Below are 24,990 nucleotides of genomic sequence, written 5' to 3' on the forward strand. Positions count from 1 at the left end.
ATCACTCCTGCTCACATTCCTTCCATGAGAATCTGGCCCCAGCCAGCAGCAAAGTGGTGTGGGGGAGATTGGCAACATAGTCCCTGGCTGGCAGATGTTCCTCGGCAGGACCCCTGTGCCATAGAAGGGGAGAATGACCTTTGTGGAGAGCTGGCTGGCTCTGCCAAGCTGGGTCTTGTTTTAATGCTGCTTTAGGAACAAAGACTCACTCGTATTACCAAAATAAAAGTCAGTTTAGCGTTAGATGCTCCTGCACAGGTGCTGGAAAGCTGCTTGCCCTGGGGAAGTTCTAGGGCCCACTCGGCATGAGTGATGACTCAGCATCCCTCTCTGCTTTGCTTCCTCTCTTCTGGCCTGGCCTAGGCACTGAGTCTCTCCTCCTGTGTTAGTACAATTTGGTCTTTCGGGCCCTTCTCTCCATGACCTTTTACCTCTAGATTTCCTTGTCACATGCCCCGTTATCAGATTTCCTCAATAAATGTCCAAGAGAGCAAATATCTGCTTGAGCCCATCATTTTCTCATGCCTTGCTACCTCTGGGAGCAGGTGCAGTGGAGAGCCTGGGGCTGCCAGTGTTTAAGAGCAGGAACCTGCAGGAGCCTGAGAAAGGACAAGCAGGAGCACAGGAAGTAAACCAGGGAGGCTAAGACCTCGGTCAGCAGGGCAGACACCAGGATCTGTTTTCCTCTCTTCTTTCCGCCCATACTCTGGATGGCAACTCCTGGCCATCCCCACAGTCAGGTGTGTCCATGAGTTCCAAAGCACAGAAGGGAGGTACACCACTTCCAGGCCTGGCCTTTTCTGTGCCCTTACCCACATCCGCCGGGAGTGGAGACATCCCTTAAAAGACACCTTGGCAGCCACTTGGTGAAGACAGTCCCTTTAGCTGGTCCCTGGATGATGGTGTGGAGGGGGCAGTCTCATTAACCAGTCCACTGGCCTGGTACTGAAGCCCAGGCAAGTAATCCACTTCTGTTGTATTTGAGCCATTAGACTGGGGGGTCTGTTTGTCACAGCAGTAGAACCTAGCTTCATGAATATAGCCTTCCCCTAGCTGTGAGCACTCTGCCAAAGCACATTTCAAGGGAGAGAAGAAACTGGAGGATTCCCCCCGTTGTTTGAGGGTTGTGAATTTCACTAAAACTGACAAGGTTCTTCAGATAAAGTTAAGAGTTGTCCCTTCCTTAAGTGGGGATACCGCTTCTGTTTCTCTGGGCCCTTGAGTTGATCCCAGTACCATGGCACTCCCCCCAGCCCTGGGAGCCAGCAGTAGAAACACCTGTTGCTGTCAGGGACTGTATGCCTTCAGGCCTTGCTGAGAGCCAGCAGTGCGTCCTCCTCTTAGGTTCTGGGATATTAGACAACCTGCTTGATGTTCCTACTAATTTTTTTTTTTTTAATTCAAGGTTCCCATCTTTCATTTTTTTCTAATTATTTTGGCAGTGCTATGCAACATGCGGGATCTCAGTTCCCTGATCAGGGATTGAATCCGTGTCCCTAGCATTGGGAGCTCACACTAATCATTAAGGTTCCATAGAACTACCAACATTAAGGCATCTGAATTGTATCTCCCTGGTCCCTCCAGCACCTTGTTAGGCAAGGAGCCACGATTTTCAGCGCCAAAGATATGTACACTGTTGAGTGGGAAGAGAGAAGTGATGTGGGGACAAGAAGGTTCCACTGGGACCCTCTCCCCTCTCTTGAATCAAGATGTTCCCTGGTTGCCAAGAAGGTGTTGAATGACCATGACACTTTCCCTAGTTTTCCTGGTGTGGGTCAGGTCCTTGGAGACGGGCCATACCAGCTCTGCAAGCCACACCCCAAACCCAGCATGGGCCACTGCATGCCTCTCTCTCCTCCCTCCCAGCTTCAGGTTTGTGCTGCAATTTTAATAAGTCCTTTCCTTGTACGCTGCCGATTGGAATCCACTTTGCCTGTATCGGTATAGTCCTTCCACAAAACTCTCCTTGACCTTCCCAAGCCCCAGGGCTGTGTCCCTGCCCTGGGCAGGCTGTGGTGGTTTTCTCCACCTCTGTTTCCCACAGTGCTGGGGCATGAGCCCAGTGAATTTCTGATGCCTGTGTGACTCACCACTGAGTCTCTCCTATGCCTGCTCAGTGACCTCTGGCTCCCTTAGCGATGATGCCCTGATTTTAGGGTCAAGACCCAGTTCCTCTCTTTTACTAACTGTGTGATTTTGCTGATTTATTAGCTTGAGTTTTAGTTTCCTCATCTATGAAGTGGAGATGAATAAGACTTACCTTGGAGGACCCACGTGTAAAGTAAATTTGAGAAGCTATCCAAAGCACTTAGTCTGTGTTCAACAAATATTAGTTACTATGTTTCTAGGAGTACTGGTAGGGTTGTTTCATCAGATATGAATCATTCTGGTTGTCAGGGGCCGGATGGAGGCAGAAGTGGAGAGGGACTGCTCGTTGAGTATGGGGTTTCTTTGGAGTGATGCAAATATCTTGAGATACCCTGGTGGCTCAGACAGTAAAGAATCCACCTGCAGTGCAGGAGACGTGGGTTCGATCCCTGGGTCAGGAATATCCCCTGGAGAAGGGCATGGCAACCCACTCCAGTATTCTTGCCTGGAGAATCCCCTGGACAGCTATGGGTCCTTGGGGTCACAAAGAGTCAGACACGAGTGAGCAACTAACATTTTGGGCTTCCCTTATAGCTCAGTAGGTAAAGAATCTGCCTGTAATGCAGGAGACCTGAGTTTGATTCCTGGGTTTGGAAGAGCCCCTGGAGAAGGAAATGCAACCCACTCGAGTATTCCTGCCTGGAGAATTCCATGGACAGAGGAACCTGGCAGGCCATAGTCCATGGGGTTGCCAGGAGTCAGACATGACTTAGCAACTAAACGATGGGATATCCTGGAGTTAGATAATGGTGAGGGTTGCATAGCCTTCACCCCATTATTTTATGTTTTAAAAGTGAATTTTATGGTATGTGAATTAAATCTTAATTAAAAAAAATCATTTAAGCAGGGACTTCCCTGGTGGTCTAGAGGTTAAGAATTTGCCTTGCAAGGCAGGGGACTTGGGTTCGATTCCTGGTTGGGGAACTAAGATCCCACATATACCTCAGAGAAACTAAGCCTGTGCACCAGAACTACTGAGCACGAGTTCCATAACTAGAGAGTGTGTGTGCCACAGCAAAAGATCCCGCAGGCCACAGCTAAGCCCCAGTGCAGCCAAATAGAGAAATATATATTTTTTAAAATCATTTAAGCAAACATTAGTGAACTTTAAGGGAACCAAGTGCTGGGGTCAGTGCCAGATGCTGGGGACTCAAAGTCCAGCAAAGCCAGGTCTCTGCCCCAAAGATCTAGTCAATGGTGGTGGTTATCTTCAGTGTCAGAGTTTAACCACCCCACCCCCCACTTTCCTCTAGATCTTCCCAGGTGGTGCTAGTGGTAAAGAACCTGACTGCCAATGTAGGAGACACAAGAGACATGGGTTTGATCCCCGGGTCAGGAAGATGCCCTGGAGTAGGAAATGGCAATCCACTCCAGTATTCTTGCCTGGAGAATCCCCATGGACAGAGGAGCCTGGCAGGCTACAGTCCATTGGGTCGAAAAGAGTTGGGCATGACTGTGTGCATGCCCCGCCCCCCCCCACCACACACACCCCACTTTCCTCTAGGGATTTCAGGAGGACTAAGAGGAGATACAAGCTATTTGGAAGTTTGCAAAGCCCAGGACAAATGAAAGCTCACTGCGCCCAGAACATCAAAGCCAACTCGGGGCTCTCTGATGCATCCCTGAGAGGCAGGGGTGGGATAGGCAGGGCTTATGGGCTCTCTGTACTCCACACTCTGGCACAGCTGCTCTTCTGTGACTTCAAGGCCTGAGAGAAGGAGGTGCAGACTCCTATGCCTCTGACTGTATTCTTTTCTTCAGCTCATGTTCTCACTGGGCAGGGTGCCAGCTGGATGGGAGGAGATGGGAGGATTCCAAAGGACCAGCAGATGCACCCTGAGGTGTGTGGGCTAATAATGAGCATGGGATGTTCATGGGAGGATGCCAGCTCCTTCTCCACCTTGAGATGATTCTGGGTACCAGCATCCTTTAGATGGAATTGCTCACAACACTCCCTATGCCAGGAGTATTGAAAACAAGGCCTCTGACCACAGCTTTTGGAAAAGGTACAGAAATGCTTACTTCTAGCATAAACAGTCATGAAAACCAAGGCAATAAAGGGTACTATTCAAAGGAGCACCGGGCTGGGAGAGAGGAAGCTGCCAATGTTCTGTGTCATAGCCTTGGGCAACCTAATTTCCTTATATCAAAGAGCTGTAATAAATGGCTGCTCTGTACTCTGCTGCTGTGTGCCAGGCAACATACTAACACACGTCACACAAATGATCTCACTGAACCTTTTCTTTATTTTTTTTCCCATCAACTCTTCTACAATGCTTCGTGTTAGTGCTAATATTTGCATTAAATAGATGAAGATGGCTTTGCCATTTCGCTAAGTCGTGTGTGACTCTTGGCGACCCCATGGTCTGTGGCCTGCCAGGCTCCTCTGTCTGTGGGATTCTCCGGGCAGGAACACTGGAGTGGGTTGCCATTTCCTTCTCCAGAAGATGGCTTATCTGTCACCACATTGGCTTGATCCTATCTCCAGTTTGCATCAGTATATTTCTTGACAGATCTGAGTCCAACCACTTTCTTCTTACCCCTGGACTCTTCTCCTCCTAGTTCCCCCAGTTTCAGGCAGCCTTTCATTCCCCCATCTTTTCACCTTCCAACATAACTCAGACCTCACTCTTCTGCTTAAAACCCAGCAGTGGGACTTCCCTGGTGGTCAGTGGGTAGGACTCCACGCTTCCACTGCAGGGGCATGGGTTTGATCCCTGGTTAGGGAACTAACATCCCTCATGCTGTGACCAAAAATAAACCAAAACCAAAACCAAACCAATCCCTCCCCCCCCCCACCCCCCACCACCAAAAATAACCCAACAAACAAACCCAGCAGTGGCTCCCCATTGCCCTGGACAGTCTTCACCAGGGCCTAGAGGCTTGTGCCATCCTGCCATGCTGGGCTGCTCTGTCCCCAAGCTCCCCTGCAATGCCCCCATTGTCAGTTCTTTATCCTGCCTCGGTCTTTGCACACCCAGAGTATACTTGGCTCCTCTCTGCCCAGGGCTAACTTATCCTTGGAGAGAGGCCTTGGCACCCTTCTTTTGCCCCCAATCTTTCTTACTGCAATTAGTGATATATATATATATATATAATTTTTTATTTTTTGCAGCTTAGTATCTTTCCCCAGACTATCAACCTCGAGGAAAGCAGAAACCATACCTGTCTTGTTCTACATTTTACAACCCCTCGTCCCCACCCCGCGCACCTAGCACAATACCAGACATGGATTAGGTGCTCAGCTTGTTACCTAAGCCAGGGCAGAAGGCTGGTGATCCGCGCCGCCGAGGTCCCATAGCCTGCGTCGGAGCCCGAGCTCCAAGGAACGACGACTGGTAGGGGGTCCGGCAGGGGAGCCGGGCCGGCGCAGCGCGGGCGGCCTCAGCCGCAGGGGTCAAGGGCACACGGTTGGGGCGGTTGACTTCTGGGCGGCTGCAGTTCCCCGGGGGGCCGCCGGGGGCACAGCCCAGGCTGGAGGGCGGACGCGCCGAGTCACGCTGGCCCGGGCGGGGCCTCGGGCCGGGCGGCGACAACGGGAGCTGCTGGCGGGAGCTGCAGCGGCAAGAGGCTTCCGGCAGGTGAGGGGCGCGCCGGGCGGGCTCTCCGGGACCCCCGCACCTGCTGGGCTCCAAGATGCCCGGAACAGCGTCGGGGGCCGGGGCGCCCGATGTGGCCTCGGGAGGAGAGGGCGATCTGTATGGGAAGCGGGGTTCAGGCCTGCCGCCCCCCAGGTCCCCCAAAAGTCAAGGGGGAAGTTTGCTCCAGCGAGGATGGAGCAAACTTGCCTGTCATCCCGTTCACCCTGCACCCTGGAGATCCGTGCTAAGTCTTCCCAAGTAAGACAGACACCCTCCCCCCACGCCCATCCCGGGAGGGCTCCGAGGGTGGAAGCCGCCGTGGGCGGACTGAAGCCAGTGTCACAAGGCAGGAGCAAAGCCTCAGGGTCAGGAGGAAAATGCGGGGGTTACCCAGTGCTCACAGGCTCCAGGGTGCACTGGGAGGTCCGTTTCTCCACGGAGCTCCAGCTTTCCCGGAAACTAAGGCCAAAGGTGACTCAAGTAACTCGGATGGGCCGGCGGGGTCCAGCAACTCCTGATCCAGTGGGAGTTGCTTTTGGTGCCTGATGTCTGGTATTTTTCTTTCAAAGCACCCATTAAATATACCCTGTCTTTCCCCTCTGGTTACACTCTCTCTGCCCCTTGATTGTACCATGAGATTGGGAGGGGCAAGGCGCTTGGGAGTTGATGGTCCCACAGCAGGGCAGGCACAGGGCAGAGGTTCAGACATAGTTTGGGAAGGGGCTTCGACGTGTCCCAGCTCTGCACTTTGTGTTCAAAATATGTAAAGGTGTTAAAACATCAAGGAGGCCTCCTTGGGTTGTAAGTGCCCCCAAGCTCTCAGAGGCCTCCAAGGAGTAGTCAGTAACCTTGCATTTGGAGGGTCCATTTCAGAGGGGTAGATGAGGCCCAGCTGGATGGGCCTTTGCTCAGGACTATCCAGCAGGTAAGTGAGGAGCTGGGCAGAGCAGGTATGCTCCAGGGCCAGCCTGATCTCTGTGTCTGGTGGTGAAATGAGGAAGCCAGGGTCCAGGCACAGACTGTGGGGATGTTAAGGGAACCACAAAGTGACTGGCTCCCAGGAGACTGTACAAGTTGTGTGCCCTGGGTTTTGGCACCAGAGGCTATATGACACATGAAGGAACCTGTCTGTCCAAAAAATGCCCTCTCCTGGGACACGAAACGACAACCCCTTCTTCAGACTTTGAGTCCCCTTTGGAAACTTGTCTTTTGGGGTTTTGTTCTGCATCTGTTTCCTGAGGAGCTGACTGTGGAGTGCCCACTCTCAGCCTGGGCCCTGGTGTCCAGCAAGGGAGGCCATTCACCCCTTTGCCTTCTCCCGTGGGGAGGGGTAGGTTTATGGTGTTTTGAGTCACTCTCTAGGCCCTTTCAGATCTTCCCCAGTGGCTCAGTGGTAAAGAATCCACCTGCAATGCAGGAGACGCAGGTTCGATCCCTGGGTCAGGAAGATCCCCTGGAGAAGGAAATGGCAACTCACTCCAGTATTATTGCCTGGAGAACTCCCTGGACAGAGGAGCTTGGCAGGCTACAGTCAATGGAGTCGCAAAGAGTCAGACATGACTGAAGCAACTTAGCACGCACGCACACATGAACGCTAGGCCCTCTCATCCAGGTCAGCCACTCTGGAAATGGCTGTGGAATCTACTTTGGGCATAACCAGTGAGCTCTTGAAAGCGGTGGGTTTTATTTGTAATCTCTATGAAACAATTCTGGGGTGATATCCACCCTTTGATCAGAGCCCACATGGTTCCCACTGTGTGTCTTCTGAGGCGTGACCTCTTCACAGCTTTGGCCAAAATGTAACTTCCTTGTTTTTCAGTTGATTCCTAAAAGCCCTTTGTTTTATTGGAGAAGAGTCCCGTTGGGATCAGGCTGAGTGTCCTTGGCAGAGGAAACAGGATTTACTGAGAAAATCTGAGTATAAACCACATTGTGTGCGTGTTGGGGAAGGGGCAAAGATAGCATTTCTTAGGAGCTGCTGGACAGTGAGCATCTGTTCTCTTGGACCTTCTTTTATGCTGACATTTCTGCATCTGGGAAGATTCCGTTAAGATCTTCTATGCTCATTCTCTTGGCTTGATGATTAGTAAAATCAGATGGTGGGTTTGCAGTTCCTCAAAAAGTGAAGTCTAGAGTTACCATGGGACCCAGCAATTCCACTCACAGGTATATACTCAACAGAATTTTTTTGTTCATGCAGAGTTATACATTCATAGCAGCATCATTCACTTTAGCCAAAAGGGGGAAACAACCCAGATGTCCATCAGTGGACCAAAGGATAAACATAGTGTGCTATCTCCATACAATAGAATATTACTCAGCCATAAAAAAAAAAATATGAAATACTGATACAAGTTACAGCTTGGATGAATATTGAAAATACCGTGCTAGGCAAAAGAAACCAGAAGCAAAAGGTATGGAATAGGCACATCTTTAGCGACAGAAAGATTAATGATTACAGGGGTTGGAGGAAAGAAGGAATGAGAAACGAATGCTAATGGATATGGAGTCTTTTTTAGGGAGAGTAGTGATGAACATGTTCTGGTATTAGATTGTGGTGACAGTTGTACAACTTTACGAATGTACTAGAATCCGCTGGGTTGTACACTCTAAGATAGTGAATTTCATAATATATGAAAAACATTTCACTGCACCGCATGGCTTACTTAATCTTGGTTCCCTGACCAGGGATTGAATCTGGGCCCTTGGCAGTGAAAGTGCAGAGTCCAGGGACTGCCAGAGAAATCCCCCAAATATCTCAATTTAGAAAATTAGGTGGTAGGAGGCCTGCTCTGTCTTTAAAACTTTATTATTTCTGTAAAGTGGCATACTCGCTTAAAAATATTCAAACAATACCAAAAAAGAGGGGAAAAGCTCAAAGAAGAAAGTAAAAACTTCATCTGGCAAGCACTGTTAGCATTTAGGTTTAGAGTGCAGATGTGGTCAAATTGCTGAGGATTAATCTTGGGCAAGTTCCTGAAGTTCTTGCCAAAATGAAGAGGGACCCCTGCTACTGAATGCACAGATGTTGCTGAAAGCTCAGTGATGCCTGCTGTTGTCATCGTTCCGTGTATGTGTGTAGGTGTAGTTAGGTCCCTGTGCTTGGTGGTGCACAAATGCGATCAGGCTCTATGTGCTGTTCTATTGTCCAACTTTTTCATGGACAAGCTTTTTTTTTAAGACTTTATGATGTTTTTAGAGTAGTCATAGGTTCACAGAAAAACCGAGTGGAAGGCATAGAAATTGTCAATAGGCCCTCTGTCCGACACATGCAAGCCTCTTCATTATTTACATCACTCACCAGAGTGCTTCACTTGTCACATGTGATGAACCTACATTGACATAATCACCCAGAGACCATGGTTTATGTTATGGTTCTCTCTTGGTCTTGTATAATCTGTGGGTGCAAATGAATCATGAACAAACTTTTCGCGTAAAAAATCTTCCACTGTAAAATGCCTCCAGAATATTCCATCGTACGGGTGTATAATAGCGTAGCCTATAATCTCCCATTGGTGGAGGTTTCCATTGATTGATGGAGTTGCCCATTGGTTGAAGCTGTTTGCCCAGCACTGCTACTACATTAGAACCTACAGTTCAACATCACCAATTGCACACTTGCTTTCTGAGCGCCTACAGGCTGTGTGCCTGGGAGTGCAGATCCGTGGCTTAAGCCAAGGGTTTAGGTGTCTGGAAAAGTAGGTCATGGCTGATCAGAGGGGAGTCCAGTTGTCCTTGGGCCCAGGTGAGAATTGGCATTGGATGAGCCAAGGGAAAGGAGGGTGTCCAAGAGTGTTGGGCGAGGGAGGCTGCCGAGGAAAAGGGTGGAATGGGGCTGGAGTGCTGCCAGGCCCCCTGTCCGCAAGTGGGTGTGTCAGGGGTCAGTGGAGGAGAGAGAAGGGCGGATTCCAGGAGAGGGGCCTCAGGCAGCTTGTGGCTCAGAAATGCCTCCCCTCCCCAACCCGGCTATGGCAGCCCTTCCTGGGCCTGGGTGTGTGCTCAGGCCCCACACTCTGGACCTGGACATCTAGAGAATCAGTTTACATTTATTGAGGGCTGTGCCTAGTTGGGCGAGGCCAGGGTTTGCCCTCCGGGGATCCAGTTAATGATCCCGGGGGCGCTGAGGGAGCAGGAGTTTAACTCGTTTGACTAACTCACTGCCTGTCCAGCCTGTGCTGGGCTCACGGGGCTTTCTTCCCTGTGAGGACCTCAGGGCAGCCTGTAGGCCCAGACACTGGCCTGACATGACAGTCCTCTGTGTGTGCTGGGCCCTGTCACCTGCTTTCCTGGCTGCCCAAACCTGCTCCTTGAACCCTTCACACCCTCTCCCTTCCTGCCACTGGATTTCTTGGCCTAAGCTATTTTCTCTGTGATGAAGGCCCCTGGCTTCAGCTGTTTTTCAAGGCTCCACCTCAAGCTTCCCTGGATGGCCCATGGTGGACCCCTCTCCCCAACAAGCTGGTAGCCTCTCTTAGTCCTATGACCCCCTGGCTTTGGAAGCAGAGCTCTCTGGGTGGTTCTCTGACCTCCTCACTGGCTGCTGGCCCCAAGGGCAGGCTGGCACAGAGGGGGGCCATGTTGAAGGGGGCAGGTGAGATGTACCCCTTCCATAGCCTGCCTGACCACCTGCCACATTCCCAGGCCCCCTTCTCCTGGTGTTCAGCTCCTGGTGTCTGCTTCTGTCCCTGGCTGGTCCCTGGAGTCCTCTTGGGTCCTGGCCCAGTTGACAGATTCAGCCTGATGAACACTCCTCGGGCTATATCTAGACAACCTTTCTGAGGGCCTGGGACCGTGAAGGTGATAATACCTGCTGGGGGGCTTGTTTTGGTCCCAGCCCTGCCAGTTTCTCATTTGTAAAACTGATTTATGTGGACATATGGCAGAGGCCAATAAAATATTGTAAAGCAATTCAGTTCAGTTCAGTCACTCAGTCGTGTCCAACTCTTTGCAATCCTATGAACCGCAACATGCCAGGCCTCCCTGTCCAAAACCAACTCCTGCAGTTTACCCAAACTCATGTCCATTGAGTCAGTGATGCCATCCAACCATCTCATCCTCCATCATCCCCTTCTCCTCCTGCCCTCAATCTTTCCCAGCATCAGGGTCTTTTCAAATGAGTCAGCTCTTTGCATCAGATGGCCAAAGTATTGGAGTTTCAGCGTCAACATCAGTGCTTCCAATGAACACCCAGGACTGATCTCCTTTAGGATGGACTGGTTGGATCTCCATACAGTCCCAGAGACTCTCAAGAGTCTTCTCCAACACCACAGTTCAAAAGCATCAATTCTTCAGTGCTCAGCTTTCTTTATAGTCCAACTCTCACATCCATACATCACCACTGGAAAAACCATAGCCTTGACTAGATGGACCTTTGTTGGTAAAGTAATGTCTAATGTCTCTGCTTTTTAATATGCTGTCTAGGTTGGTCATAACTTTCCTTCCAAGGAGTAAGCATCTTTTAATTTCATGGCTGCAATCACCATCTGCTGTGATTTTGGAGCCCCTAAAATTAAAGTCAGCCACTGTGTTCCCCATCTATTTGCCATGAAGTGATGGGACCAGATGCCATGATCTTAGTTTTCTGAATGTTGAGCTTTAAGCCAACTTTTTCATTCTCCTCTTTCACTTTCATCAAGAGGCTCTTTGGTTCTTTGCTTTCTGCCATAAGGTTGGTGTCATCTGCATGTCTGAGGTTATTGATATTTTTCCTCCAATTAAAAAAAGTCATAATTAAAAAGAATGGTAGAATGCATAAGTTTCAACACATTGGGGACCATTTAGTCAATGAAAGGCAAAGTTAAAAATTCCCTCCAATGTCCTATGCCAGATCTGCCCTCCCTCACCCAGGTTTTTACTTCCCCAGAAGAGAAATTAGTGTGTATTTGAATACCAATGGCAACAGTGCCTGGAGGTCCAACCATAAGCTGCCCCCATAAGTGTGAGAAGATCTGGGGACCACCGTGTCTTGGAAAGCTACTGTTCAAGGACATTGCGGGCTGGCCCTCCCATTACAGAGGGTAAATGAAGGCCCAGAGAGGGGAGGTGTTGTGCCCCAGACCACACAGACGATGCAGGGCAGAGTGGTGGCCTTCCAGCTGCCTGCAGTGCTGCCTGAGGGTACAAGGTGGGCCGGAACACGCTTCTGCATCGCTTTTTGGCAGCTTGCTGTCTGTCTGGTTCCTCTCCACTCCTCCTTGCTGTGCTCATGCGTGTGTGTGAGCCTGGGCCGCACTTGGCCTGCAGACCTGGCCCTCTTTCCTTGCACATGCTCTCTTTGATTGCAGGTCCCCTTTCCTGGGCATCACCTGCCGCTCTCCCTGCAGCCCTCATGATCAGCGCTTCTCCAGCCTCTTTCTCACCCGCAGACTTCCTTCTTGGTCCTTAACCAGCACTGTTTCGTCTCTCAGCAGAGCTTCCCTTCTGCCCCCTCTTTCCTGGGGGATGTCACCCAGCAGTCCCTTTGCACCTCCTCTGTTCCGGCAGCCCCCTCCTCCTGACCCCACTGTCATAGCCTCACACTGCAGCCTATTTTATAGGCTGGTTGTCTTACTGGTTAACTGATCTCCTTAGACCTGGGGCTGAAGCTGGTGACCTGTGAGCTGGGTGGAACCTGGCCACTGTCTGCTTACTGCGCTCCTTAAAGAATTCTGTTTGTTCCTTTAATGTGGCCTCTGATCACCAGTTCCCCAGAGGCATACCCACTGTTCCTTGGTACTGTGCACACCCAGCTTCCCACATCATCCACCAGCCCTTTGAGTTTGAAATCCTCCCTTTACAAGGGCTAAGCCTTATCTTTCTGTCTGTCTCTGACTACGGCATCCACAGCACAGAACACATCAAAGAGCAAGAGGTTCATTAATTGATATTATTGACTGAATGAATATATTAATGAGTGAAAATAAGTGCAAAATAGTTGTTTCATGTGTGCAAAAAAAAATAATAATCGTGGTTGCAGGTGCACAGAATATTTCTGGAAGGATTCATATAAACTTGGTAACAGTAGATGCCTTGGAGAAGGGAACTGGGGGGCTAGGGAGATGAGATGGAATTAGGATACCCCCTGTTCCTTTGGAATTTAATTCAAATTTTACAAAAACTGGAGTTTCATTGAAAGGTGATTGCATGCTTTCAGAAGATCAAGTCTTGGCATTTGAGGCCTTTTTTGCTGTGGGCCCACCTCTGCCTTCTCAACCTTGAGCCCCCCTGAATCTGATGTGGTCTTTCCTCCTATCCCAGTAGTGCCCGGTCCGAGATGGGGTCCCAGGTCTCGATGGACGCGGGAGCCGTGCATGTTGTGATTGTGGGCGGGGGCTTTGGTGGCATCACTGCTGCCAGCCAGCTGCAGGCACTGAACATCCCGTTTGTGCTGGTGGACATGAAGGACTCCTTCCACCACAACGTGGCAGCCCTCCGGGCCTCCGTGGAGAGTGGTAAGGGGCCCCTCTCTGGGGCATTCTTTGTGACAGTGGCCTATTCACCACTGTGGGTCAGAGGGTGGTTTTCTCCCTTTACGGCAAGGTGCCTAAATTCCACCATTGACAAGCTCTGGGGAATGTGAAGTCCCTGCCCTTAAGCAGCTACCACACGAAGGCCCCAGAGGTCAGAGTGTGAGTTTCCTTGAGGGCCTGGGGCTCAGACTGGGTGCTTTAGGGTGTAGTGGCCACCCAGGGGTCGTTTAACCACTGGTGTCACTGTTGGCATGCGGCTCAGGACGGGTTCTGAGTTATTCTGGCCTCCTGTGGGCAGCTTTATATTGCAACCTCCTTTCTATCCATTCCCCAGGGTTTGCCAAAAAGACATTCATTTCCTACTCGGTGACCTTCAAGGAAAACTTCAGACAGGGCCTGGTGGTCGAGATAGACCTGAAGAATCAGACGGTGCTGCTGGAGGATGGCCAGGTGAGTCCAGCAGGGGCTGACCATTCTCAGCTGACTTCAGGAGGCCCCTGGGATGCGGTTGCTGGTGGGAGGATACCTGGGCTGGTCTCCTCAGGGACGAGGCACCCCCATCCCTGCCCTGTGCCTGGAAGATAGCAGATGCCTCCTGAGCCGAGGCCAGACCCCAGCGGCCACAGGAGAGTGGTGCAGACATTTTTGGAGCCCTCCCTGTATGCCAGGCACTGTCTGAAGCCTCATGTATTCTCCTTTAATGCCCAATGTGACCCTGGGAGGGAGGTGCACCCTGACCTTAAGAGGCTTGCCCAAGACCCCACAGCCGGAAAGACTCCACCAACATGTGGACCCAGGCAGTTTTTTTCGCCCAGCCCAGAGGCCCCATTGCTGTCTGGAATCAAAGGGTAGGTGCTACAATCCCACATCACCCGGTGGGGGAGGGGTGCAGAGGTTTTCCTCCTGGAGTTTGTGCCCCTCAGCATGGCATAAGTTCAGTGCCTGGTGGATCCCCAAGGGACCAGAAATCTGTCAGTGAGCCGCCACCTGCCCACCCACTGGAGAGTCCCCTCCAGCCTGGCCCTCTGCTCTAGTCAAAGCTAAGTGGGGGTTGGACAAAGGGGCTCCAATTCCTGTCTTTAATGAGTGTGTGGTTTCTTGTGAATTAGTCCTCCTTGAATCAGGTTTAAGACTATAGAACCTCTGCTTGGCATGATGATAGAAAACCTCCTTATCCTGTGGCTTTGGGTCCCTGAGGGCATCTCAGGCCTCCATGGGGGAGTGATGGGCTGAGTAGGATACAGACCCTCCCGTCTCCCTCCCATCAGAGCAGCTCTGCCTTTGTCAATTTTAATCTGTAACATCTTATGGAAAGACCCGAATGAATGAACTTTTTGGCCAGCCCAAGGGATTTCCTTCCCCCCTTTTTTTTTCTTCTTTTGGCCAGGATGGGGGAAGTTTCTTCTAGAATAAATGTAGTAGTAGGGAGATTCTAGACTAACTCCACATTGGAAGCTAGAATCCTACTTATTCCCCAGAAATAGTTTTTTGCCTGGTGGAGCCTGGGGTTGGATGCAGAAGCCACGCTCTACCCTCACCTTTTTTTTTCTTCCTTGCTCCTCCCAGGCCCTACCCTTTTCACATCTCATCCTGGCCACGGGCAGCACTGGGCTCTTCCCGGGCAAGTTTAACCAGGTTTCCAGCCAGCAGATGGCCATCCAGGCCTATGAGGACATGGTGACGCAGGTGAGCTGCCCACTGCCAGGGGCGGGGATTGAGGACAGAGCTGGGGGAGGGGCCCTGGAGAGTGAAACAGCTGTGGGACACCTGGGGCGGCAGCAGGGAGCCCCCAGGAGGTGTCTGGGGCTGCAGGAGCACTGTAGAGATGCAGAGTTACCAGAAAGAGGCTCCTGGGGGAAGACCTTTGGACCTGTCTTGAAGTTTGGACATGGGCATCTAGACCTGCTCGTGTAGCTATTGGCTGCTGTTTGTACAGGGCATATGTTTTACAGAGCAGGCTTGGATCCATGCTCTTGGTTCTCACGGGGATCCTGAGAGGTGGGTGGAATGGGTCTGTCCCCACTGAATAGATGAGGCATGGGGATCTAGAGAAGGTCATGCAGCCGTGTGACTGAGATCAGGCCTTTCCTTCTCTGCAAAGCCACTGAGAGGCCTGGGGAACTTCTCACATAGTCATGAGCAGATGTTAGACTTGAAGTTAAGAACCTAGCCTATGAACTCAGGCAGATCTACTCATCTGAAAGGTGGGCAGGCAGTGAGAGCTTAGTAAGAAATGCAGGGAGACACCCAGCAAGAGCCTGACCCCCAGGAAGCTTATTTGGACCCTGAACTTGGAAAGGGTTCTCTATGCTTCCTTGGTCAAGGAACCCGCTTCCTAGTCTGGACCCAGAGGTGGGGTGGACTTGAGGGTGTGCTTCCATCTCCTGCTTCTCCAGGTCCAGCGCTCACAGTCCATTGTGGTGGTGGGAGGAGGCTCTGCAGGAGTGGAGATGGCAGCAGAGATTAAAACGGAATACCCTGAGAAAGAGGTAGGCCAGTGACCTTGGGTTTGAACTCCCAAAAGTGGGCTTCTTTTTTGTCTAATGAACATCAGAATTTGCTCAGGGCCTGGGAAGGGAGTCCCATTAATATAAAGTGGGAGCAGGTGTTTCCCATCTTTTGCTGTCTGTACAGGGGCCCCCCTAAAGTCCCATTCTGCTGGGAATTCTTCCTGGAGAGCTAGGGTGTGCCGTAACGTTCAGTGACGGGTTCTGCCCTCTAGGCCAACCCAGAGGATCAAGCCCAGGGGGGAAACATTACAAACTCCCATGTGCCCTGCAGCAATTTCTCCTTGTGATAGAAACTTTGATTACCTCTTTTGGCTGACAACCGGCTTGGTCACAGATTCCCTCATTAGTGTCTTGTCTGGGTAAGAGATGCGTTTCCCTGGTGGCTCAGACGGTAAAGAATCTGCCTGCAATGCAATGCAGCAGACCTGGGTTTGATCCCTGGGTCAGGAAGATCCCCTGGAGGAGGAAACGGCAACCCACTCCAGTATTCTTGCCTGGAGAATCCCATGGACAGAGGAGACTGGCAGGCTATAGTCCATAGGGTTGCAAAAGAGTGAGACATGATTGAGCGACTAACACTAACACACTTTTTCTGGATAAGAGACAGTAGTCTTCTCCCTGGACAGATAGGGGGACCCTGCAGTGCACCCCTCACAGCCCCTGCTGGGGACGGACTGGCCAGCACTGTTTTCTGCCCACGAGAGCGTGGCCCTGCTCCCGTTTGTGGAGGGATAGAGGCATCTTTCTGGCATCTTGGAGAGAAAGGCAGCAGGCTGTAAAGGCTCAGCCTGGGGCTGAGTGATGCTCAGCAATTATGGATCCATGAGGCGAGAGCTTGCCTGTAGCTGATGCCAGATCAGCTTCTGGGAGCCACATGGAGCCTGTGGCTGGTTCTTTTTCCCTAGAGAAAGGCAGGTTGGTTTTGAAAAGTAAGATCAATATAGGCTAATTTAATTATATGCCTATTCTTTGATGATTTATTGGAAATTATTATGAGTGACTGATGTAGAAGTTGATTAATTTTGATTTATGGGGTAGAGACTGGTCTGAAGTAGTAAATAACTCAGTATAATTCTTGTATGTTTATAATTAGTAGACAGGTAAGAGTAATAGTAGTTACCCTTTATTAAGGAGTCAGTATGTGCTGAGTTGGGGCTTCCCAGGTGGCTCAGCAGTAAAGAACCCACCTGCCAATGCAGGAGATGCGGGTTCAATCCTTGGGTCAGGAAGATCCTTTTGAGGCAGAAATGACAACCTGCTCCAGTATTCTTGTTTGGGAAATCCCATGGACAGAGGAGCCTGGTGGGCTACAGTCCATAGGGACCCAAAGAGACATGACTTGAGTATACACGTACGTGTGCTGAGTTATGTGCTTTCTACTTTGTCATTTCATCATTACAAAATTCCTCTGAGTGGGACTGTCCACCATATGAAGTCTTTGGGAGGTGTCTGAGTGGATATCTGAGATGGGATTTCAACCCAGGCAGTCTGCTCTGAACATCTCTACAGGCTGCCTTCCACGTCACTGCACTGACCCAGGCAGCAAATAGACATGCCTGGAAGCACCAGTTTTAGAACCAGCTTTAGTGTAAATGTCAGCCTGATTTACAGAGTGTTGATGGCTTACATAGAGACTGTGTAGGTGCCCAAGGATGTTTGAAAATCATTTTCCACATGGTGCTCGGTGAGGTATGTGTCAAGAAGCATTGGCACATCTGAAAGAATTCTAGTCTGGGAGATATGGGTTCCAGCCCAGCTCACCATTAACTGGTCTGAAAGTGAAAGTGTTAGTCGTTCAGTTGTGTCCAACTCTGTGCGACCCCATGGAATGTGGCCCACCAAGCTCTTCTGTCCATGGGATTCTCCAGGCAAGAATACTGGACTAGGTAGCCATTCCCTTCTCCAGGGGACCTTCCTGACCCAGAGATCGAACCCGGGTCTCCTGCATAGCAGGCGGATTCCTTACTGTCTTATAACTGGTCTGCCAGTGGGCCACTTACTTCTCTGGGGCCTCAGATTCCTCACCTGTAGACTGGAAGTTGGGAGGAGGTGGGGGAGAAGCACCACTATGTTTTCAGGCCTCTTTGTGTGAGGGGGAGACTCAGTGTTTTTTCTTTGCCCTGTGGTTCTTTGCCCTCAGGTCACTCTCATTCACTCCAAGATGGCCCTTGCAGACACAGAGCTCCTGCCCTGTGTCCGGCAGGAAGTGAAGGAGATCCTGCTCCGGAAAGGCGTGCAGCTGCTGCTGAGTACGTGCAAGGCCCCTCCTGCCCGGCCCCTCTCCCCAGCAGAGGTTTGGTCTCTTCCCACAGTCCGAGTGAGGGTGGCCGCGCTCAGCCCAGGCTCTCTGTTCAGTGCCCGTTTAGCCCCTTGTCCTGCTGGAGGTGTGTCTGGGCAGGGCCGAGGCCCCGGTCCTGACAGACTTCTGTGTCGTGGAGGCAGCACTGTCCTGGCTGTTGCTTTGGATGGAGTACAGGTGGGACCCATTTGTTGAATGGTTTAAAAATCACGTAAAAGATTTGACCTGAATTCGGAGAAGGCGATGGCCCCCCACTCCAGTACTCTTGCCTGAAAAATCCCATGGACGGAGGAGCCTGGTAGGCTGCAGTCCATGGGGTCGCTAAGAGTCGGACACGACTGAGCGACTTCCCTTTCACTTTTCACTTTCATGCACTGGAGAAGGAAATGGCAACCCACTCCAGTGTTCTTGCCTGGAGAATCCCAGGGTCGGGGGAGCCTGGTGGGCTGCCGTCTATGGGGTCACACAGAGTCGGACACGACTGAAGTGACTTAGCAACAACATAGCAATGATATCTCTTTGGTGGAGAGAAGAGGTGTTTTTGGTTTGTATTTTGAGGGTGGTGGGACTTCCCTGTGACTCAGATGGTAAAGAATCTAGACCCAGGTTGGATCCTTGGGTCAGGAAGATCCCCTGGAGAAGGGAACAGCAACCCACTCCAGTATTCTTGCCTGGAGAATTCTATGGGCAGAGGAAGTCTGGCGGGCTACAATCCATGGGGTCGCAGAGTCAGACACGACTAAGCGACTAACACTTTCACTTTTCAAGGGTGGTGGAGTGTGGCTTTTGTCTAGAGCAGGAGGGAAGAGATCTACCCAGCATATTAGGGTGGGGCTCTTGTTCTGGGGGTGTGACCCCCCCAGTTCACTGCCCGACCCTCTCACCTTTTGCTGGGAGGGTGAGGTGTCTGCTCCGTGAGAGCCCTCCCGGCTCCTGGGCTTCGTGGAAGTGGCTGTACAGCCCTCCTCCAGGCAGCAAGGACAGTGGACCCCTCGGCTTCCCTTGTCCCTGACGGGGATAAACCTGGAGGGCCCGTCCTGCCTGGCTGGGCTAGTGGAGCGCACATTCAGGGAGGTGTTTTCCTCAAATAACTTTTCGCAGAACCTCTTGGGAAACTCAACCTCACTCCCCCAAGTTGCTTCTTGGAACCTGCCTCCCCTTGGGTCCCTTGGGACCAGATGTCCCGCTGGTGCTTCTCAGGGCTGCAGAGCGCACTGTGTCCAGCTGTTAGGCCAGCCCTGGCTTGGGCCTTGGCCTTGGAGACACACCTGCCCTCTGCCAGCCTCCTGGTCAACGAGCCCCCCCTGACAGGCGAGCGAGTGAGCAACCTGGAGGCACTGCCTGTCAACGAGCATCGCGAGTGCATCAAGGTGCAGACGGACAAAGGCACGGAGGTAGATGCCAACCTGGTGATTGTCTGCAACGGTATCAAGATCAACAGTGCAGCCTACCGCAGCGCGTTTGGTAAGTGGGAAGCTGAGCGGAGGGCCCCTCCGCAGGCTGCTTCTTCTCTCTCCAGCCCCTGGGGAAGGTCCTGCAGGACTCTGCCCCAGGAATCGGCTTTCTGCCCCCCACCCCAACCCTATCTCAGCGGCTCATTTGGTGTCTTCTGAATGGTGACATCAAACTTCAAGTTTGGGTCCACTCCTGCTGTGCTTCCCTCTTCTGTTTTGATGGTGACTTAGCTCAAGGTGCCCAGTGACCAGACTCTTCCAAAATCGGATCCCGCGCCCCTAGTGGTGAGAGATGGAAACAGGTTTCAGAGAGAAAGATTTGCTTTCTGTTACTTTTCTCTGCTTTTTTCTACTTTTCTCTGGGCTTCCCTTGTAGCTCAGTCAGTAAAGAATCTGCCTGCAGTGCAGGAGACCCGGGTTTGATCCCTGGGTTGGGAAGATCTCCTGGAGAAGGAAATGGTGGCCCACTCCAGTATCCTTGCCTGGAAAATCTCATGGACAGAGGAGCCTGGTGGGCTGTAGTCCATAGGGTCCCAAAGAGTTGGGTACTTACTTTTCTCTGCAGATGCAGGGGAAATTCCAGGGTCAGGCCTTTCTCTGTCCATAGGTGCCGCTCTCCCAAAATCCTGACCCAGACATTTGACCACTTGAGCTTGGAACAATCTTGAAGAATGGGGGCAATAATGAAACCTCTTGTTCTTAAAGCTCAGCATTGACCTACTGAACTAAAATGGAGATGAGGGAGCTGGACCCATGGCTCCACCTGTGAGCTGGAGACTCAGTGGTTCCTTCTCAGGCCCCACTGTGGGCGTGTCCCCAGGTCCCCATCATATGCTCCCCAGTACCTTTCTAGATAAGAAGCTCCTGTTGTGTGTCTAGCGGAAAAGAATGATCCAATCCCAGAAAGAAACCTGTCCTGGCTGTTTGGGGGTGGGATTGAGGACTTAAAATGTACAGAGACCCAGGACTTAACACCTAATGGTCCTAATGTTATATTCCCAAAGATAAATTGTTTAAGTCCCTTATAAAGAAAATTTTATCATTTATTAAAGCCTTGCATTTATTTAAAAAAAATCTGATCCTCATTCAGAAGGAAATCCAAGACTTACCTAGGTTGTCACTTAATCATCATAAGTGAATTCTTGTTAATCGTGGTAACTTAGAAAGACTCAAGTGCTTTGTAAGAAGTGACCCTTTCCAATATTTCTGACCAGTTTCCACCCTAGAATTGTAACCTCACCTTTGCACGAAGCGTTCTGAGGTGGGGAGGTCAGGCAGAAATAAACCAGGAAGGAGACTTGCCTCTTGAGGATGTGTCTTTAGAGGGTGGCCGGACCAGCACCAGGGCCAGGCCTTACTGTGGTTCAGGTGGCCACGGCAGCTCAGGATCTTGGTTTCAGGCTGGTTCTTCCTGGCAGGTGATCGGCTAGCCAGCAACGGCGCTCTGAGAGTGAACGAGTACCTCCAGGTGGAAGGCTACAGCCACATCTATGCCATTGGGGACTGCGCTGACGTGAGGGAGCCCAAGATGGCCTATCATGCCAGCCTCCACGCCAACGTCGCCGTGGCCAATATTGTCAACTCCATGAAACAGAGGCCCCTCAAAACCTACAAGCCAGGTCAGGAACCCCACATGCGGCACAGTCTTAAGAGAGTTTGGGTTAGATGTGGAGAAGCCTTTGTGGACTTTAGGATGCCTGAAAGCTAGGACACACTCTCAAAGTTAGGGATAGAAACCCGCCCCCACACCCCCAACCCCAACCCAGAGCTCTAGGAAGATATGCTGGGGACTTGGCCAACTTCCTGAAAGCCATATGCATTTCCCCGCCCCGACACTGAAGGCCCCGGGAAGAGTTTGTGCCCAGGGAGTTGCAGGCCCGTGAACAGTGAGCAGGATTCTAGACTGCGTGCGTGTTTCTGCTCCACAGGTTCACTGACGTTCCTCCTGGCCATGGGGAGAAATGACGGCGTGGGCCAGATCAGCGGCTTCTACGTGGGGCGGCTTATGGTTCGGCTGGCCAAGAGCCGGGACCTGTTGGTCTCCACGAGCTGGAAAACCATGAAACAGTCTCCACCCTGATGGGGAATCTGGGCGAGAGAGAGGTACCACCGCTGCCTGGGCATCAGATTTCCTGACAGATGGTACCCACTTGACAAATGCCTAAGGGCAAAAGCTCTTTTCCTGGAGTAAGATGTCAGTAAAGTACCGACCAGAAACACAATTTATAGAAAACCAAAAACTGGGAGAGGGAGAGGGAGAGGGATATTAATGTTAAAAAAGACACCCCTAAGGAACTCTTTCTGGGTTTGGAAAGGTGTTCTTGCACTCATGCTGACTGAAGGGTTCACCTGTTCCTGAAGGGCATAGCCTGCCTTCTCTACCCCAGCCTCCTCTTGGATGTGTGTTTGTGTGTGTATATGCGCACGTGCACACACACGCACGGTATGTGGCTTTCAGAGCACTGAGTAGGGGAGAGAGCTCCCTCTCCTGGTGGCAGGAAGCATCTCCCTATCTGTAAGGGCAGGAAAGAGGGCCTGCTCAAGACCAGCTAAGGAAAGGGGGCTGGGATGGAGGGATGGCCTGCATCCCAACCTCTCCCATCACATGGAGGGTGGGGAGGCCTGTACATCCTGCAACACTCAGATTAATAGAAGCCTGATTTTTAAACTGTTAGTCCATACCATCTTTATTCATCATGAAACATTATTTCTATTTTTAGATCCTGATTATATACCATAGGTTATATTTAAGAAGCATTAGATGAAATTTCCCTCCTGGTTAGTCCGTTCTACCAGAGAGCGAGTTTTTATAGAACTAAAGGATTAAGACAGAAGCCTGGTCTGCCAGCTGCTGGGGGTGTTTAAGGAAAGGCAGCCAAGCTAACGTGACCATTTTCATGGGTTGCAATCTGGCTAACATTCAGGGAATAGATTGGGGTTCAGCAGGGGAACCCCTGCATGCTTCCAGGCTAGCGTCATGGGCAAATTTGTGACAAATCTCTAGCTGATGCTGGGGCAGGAGTACCTTGTGGGAACCCTGTGGTTTTGTTCCTCTGATTTCCTGACCAACCCCAATGTCACTTATCTGGAGGCTCAGCCTTGAGGCAATAATGCCTGCCACCAATGATGTTAAGGTATAAAAAATAAAAAGTTGACTCCTCTATTAGAGAGAGGACTTCTAATCAGGACAAGCCTATTTGGGACCACAAGCCTAAGGCAAGAGTGGCTGATGAGTTCATCTGAATAAATTCAGGTCCTGCCCTGGCCCACCCTGTCTCTCCCTGCCTACTTTTAATGGTAACCTCTGGGTTCTTGGCCAGAATTCTTAGGATACCAGCCTCACTGGGGTCTTGTGGTCTATCCTGTCTGGGCTGTGGCCCAAGTCTGTTCCATGCTGTTGCCCATGCTTAAGAGAGACTGTGCCTCTCTCCCAAAGGATGGCCACCCCATGGAGGCTTCACCCAGGCCTCCATTCCTGCGGACCACAACCAACCAGGCTCCCTTCCTGCAAGCGGGACCTGCTGCCTGAGAAACACAAGCCATTGCGTGCAGTCTGCCCCGGGGCCTGGCGTGGTGGAAGCCTCTGTCCTGTAGTGATAGGCCTTGTTCTATTTATAACATTCTAGAAGTGTCCATCCATGGGGACACAGTTCTCCAAACTGAGGACAAAGTTGCAATAAAAGAATATATTGTAAGAAAGACACTGGATCTTTTATTTTTTTTTCCTTTCATTTTCTTTAAAAAAAACAAAACAAAACAAAAAAAAGCCTGAAGCAAAATCTTTTTAAGAGTAGTTACAGATATTATAGGGTTAAAGGTGGGGGCACTAAAACAGAAAAAAGCACCAGTGAGATGCCTTTCTAATTTTCTTCTCTCCCATCACTGAATACAGACAGCCAACAAAGCCCAAGTCACTTTTTTTTCCGCCCTCTTCCCTTGCAAAAAAAAAGGAGAAACAGAAGATTTTAAGAATTTTGAAAGGATTTTGTGTGTGTGTAAAAGTCAATGCTATAAATCTAAACAAAGTCTGTGTTTTTTTTTTCAAAAGTTCTAAAACAACAGGAAGAAAACACATAGAAAGAAAACCCTGGTGGAGACCTGGTTAATTACGGACTGAGGCTGTTTTTTAACGAGAATATAAAATAACAGAAATGCAGAGGGCTCTTCCCGTGGGCAGGGCCTGCTCCTGCAGCTCCTGCTACCCGCTTCCCTCTCCGCTGCCCTCCGCTCCCCTGCCGTCAACCTTCCTTTCTCCTTTTAAAGATAAAACCCCGCTCCTGTGACTCTGATCCTCCTGATTCCTGTTGGTGAGTGTGGTGGCCGCCTGTGGGCGCAGGGCGGCTACTTGGCATCAAGCTTGGCCATCTCCTGTACGTAGATGCCGATGCTCTCGCTGTCGAAGAGGAGGAAGTAGACGTTCTTCAGCGAGGATGCACTTGAATCATCAAAGTGGGCCGAGATGGCTTTGAGGGTCACCTGGGCTGCTGTCTGTTTGGGGAAGCAGTTTCTGTGCCGAAAGGAAAGAGGAGCCAATGTCACTTTGGTCCTGGGGCCCATGAAGGAACTCTGCCCTCAGCCCGGGGTGGGGGCAATGTGATTGCTTCTTATCTTGGCACCAGGCCCTTGTTCCTGTCACTCAAGGTCTTACTGTGTGCAGGGGGGTCCACACACAATCTCTTTTGACCCCAGAAGAGGGACAGCCTGGGAAGGAGACAGGCAAAGGTCATTGTCCCCACTTTACAGGTGCCGCACTGGCTCAGAGAGGCACCATGGTTTTAGGGCTGGATGGTGAGGAGCCCAGTGTTTGAATCTATGTGGCCTGACTCAAGTTTGGCTTAGCTTTAAAAAATACCAACTCAGTATTTAAAAGACCTGATCTTGCAGAAAGCCTGTATAGTTTTAATCAGCTCCCTCAAAACTGGGTTCCATGCTAAACGGATTATTTATTAAAGGGCACAAATGTATGCTCAAAAGAGGGACGTCTTCATTAATTCTTGTCTCATGCATTTCACCTTCCTCTCACTAACCCATGTGGATGTGCCAATGTAATTTCAGCAGTGATGATTCTGGGCAGGGCCCCAAGCCCCAGGATGCCACAGGAGAGCTCTCTGCCAGGGACCCAACCATCGTGGTGACACCCTGGCCCCCTTGGGTGGGTCTGGGATGGGCTGGCCTGATAAGAATTCTTCTTGGTCAGCTGTCATGTCCCAGCCCAGGACATCCTGGCGAGTGGTCGCAGTTGTATGCAGAGAATTCCATTCACAGCATCTCCAGGCCAGGCTATGGAGACCCAGCACTGACCACTTAGGTTAGGATAGAATTGTGGCAGGAAGCTAAGCCTTATTCCTTCCCTCTCTGCCTTCGGGTGTGACTCAGCCGTAACATCTTCAGACTGTAAATCATATCTTCGCTATGGAGGACTCTCTCTCGAGAGGGTGTTCAAAATTAAAGCAATAACTCCCTCTGGCTGTGAGTGTAAAGGGAGAGGCCATGCTACATGTGAGGACAGACAGCCTCATTATTTGCCTGAAATATTGCTCCCGCGCCCAG

The 24,990-nt window shown here is 50.9% G+C and overlaps 2 protein-coding genes across 9 annotated transcripts in view; one reads left to right on the forward strand and one right to left on the reverse strand.

Moving 5' to 3' along the window:
- The first annotated feature begins 5,676 nt into the window (after positions 1 to 5,676).
- AIFM2 (AIF family member 2, ferroptosis suppressor) lies at positions 5,677 to 24,413 on the forward strand. Of its 7 annotated transcripts, none has more exons than XM_086381575.1 (10): positions 5,677 to 5,729; positions 12,966 to 13,159; positions 13,512 to 13,627; positions 14,744 to 14,863; positions 15,574 to 15,666; positions 17,828 to 17,936; positions 19,088 to 19,450; positions 20,859 to 21,059; positions 21,369 to 21,543; positions 23,489 to 24,413. In XM_086381575.1, exons 2-9 carry the CDS (start codon positions 12,982 to 12,984, stop codon positions 21,518 to 21,520), a joined length of 1,332 nt encoding a protein of 443 aa, XP_086237701.1. In that variant the 5' UTR covers positions 5,677 to 5,729; positions 12,966 to 12,981; the 3' UTR covers positions 21,521 to 21,543; positions 23,489 to 24,413. The 7 variants fall into 7 exon arrangements, with proteins under 7 accessions (XP_086237701.1, XP_086237705.1, XP_086237706.1 ...); XM_086381579.1 differs by having other exon boundaries at positions 19,298 to 19,450; XM_086381580.1 differs by having other exon boundaries at positions 12,969 to 13,159; positions 19,298 to 19,450.
- MACROH2A2 (macroH2A.2 histone) overlaps positions 23,130 to 24,990 on the reverse strand; it is a 52,913-nt gene continuing 51,052 nt past the window's right edge. For both annotated transcript variants that reach the window (XM_086381582.1, XM_086381581.1), the window contains one exon: positions 23,130 to 23,947. In XM_086381582.1, coding sequence (XP_086237708.1) covers positions 23,782 to 23,947 — 166 coding nt within the window. In that variant the 3' untranslated portion in view covers positions 23,130 to 23,781. The remainder of the gene's footprint in view (positions 23,948 to 24,990) is intronic.

This window comes from Bos grunniens, chromosome 28, assembly GCF_055505025.1.
Source record: "Bos grunniens cultivar Pamir isolate PY7600 chromosome 28, Bosgru_T2T1.0, whole genome shotgun sequence".
NCBI classification, from domain to species: Eukaryota; Metazoa; Chordata; class Mammalia; order Artiodactyla; family Bovidae; genus Bos; species Bos grunniens.

Bases quoted from the DNA above. Each gene is read 5' to 3' on its own strand.
- AIFM2 (XM_086381575.1), top strand. From the start codon at position 12,982: ATGGGGTCCCAGGTCTCGATGGACGCGGGAGCCGTGCATGTTGTGATT. The intron at 13,160-13,511 runs GTAAGGGGCCCC...TCCATTCCCCAG, and splicing joins CCGGGCCTCCGTGGAGAGTG to GGTTTGCCAAAAAGACATTC. The intron at 21,060-21,368 runs GTCAGGAACCCC...TCTGCTCCACAG, and splicing joins CCTCAAAACCTACAAGCCAG to GTTCACTGACGTTCCTCCTG.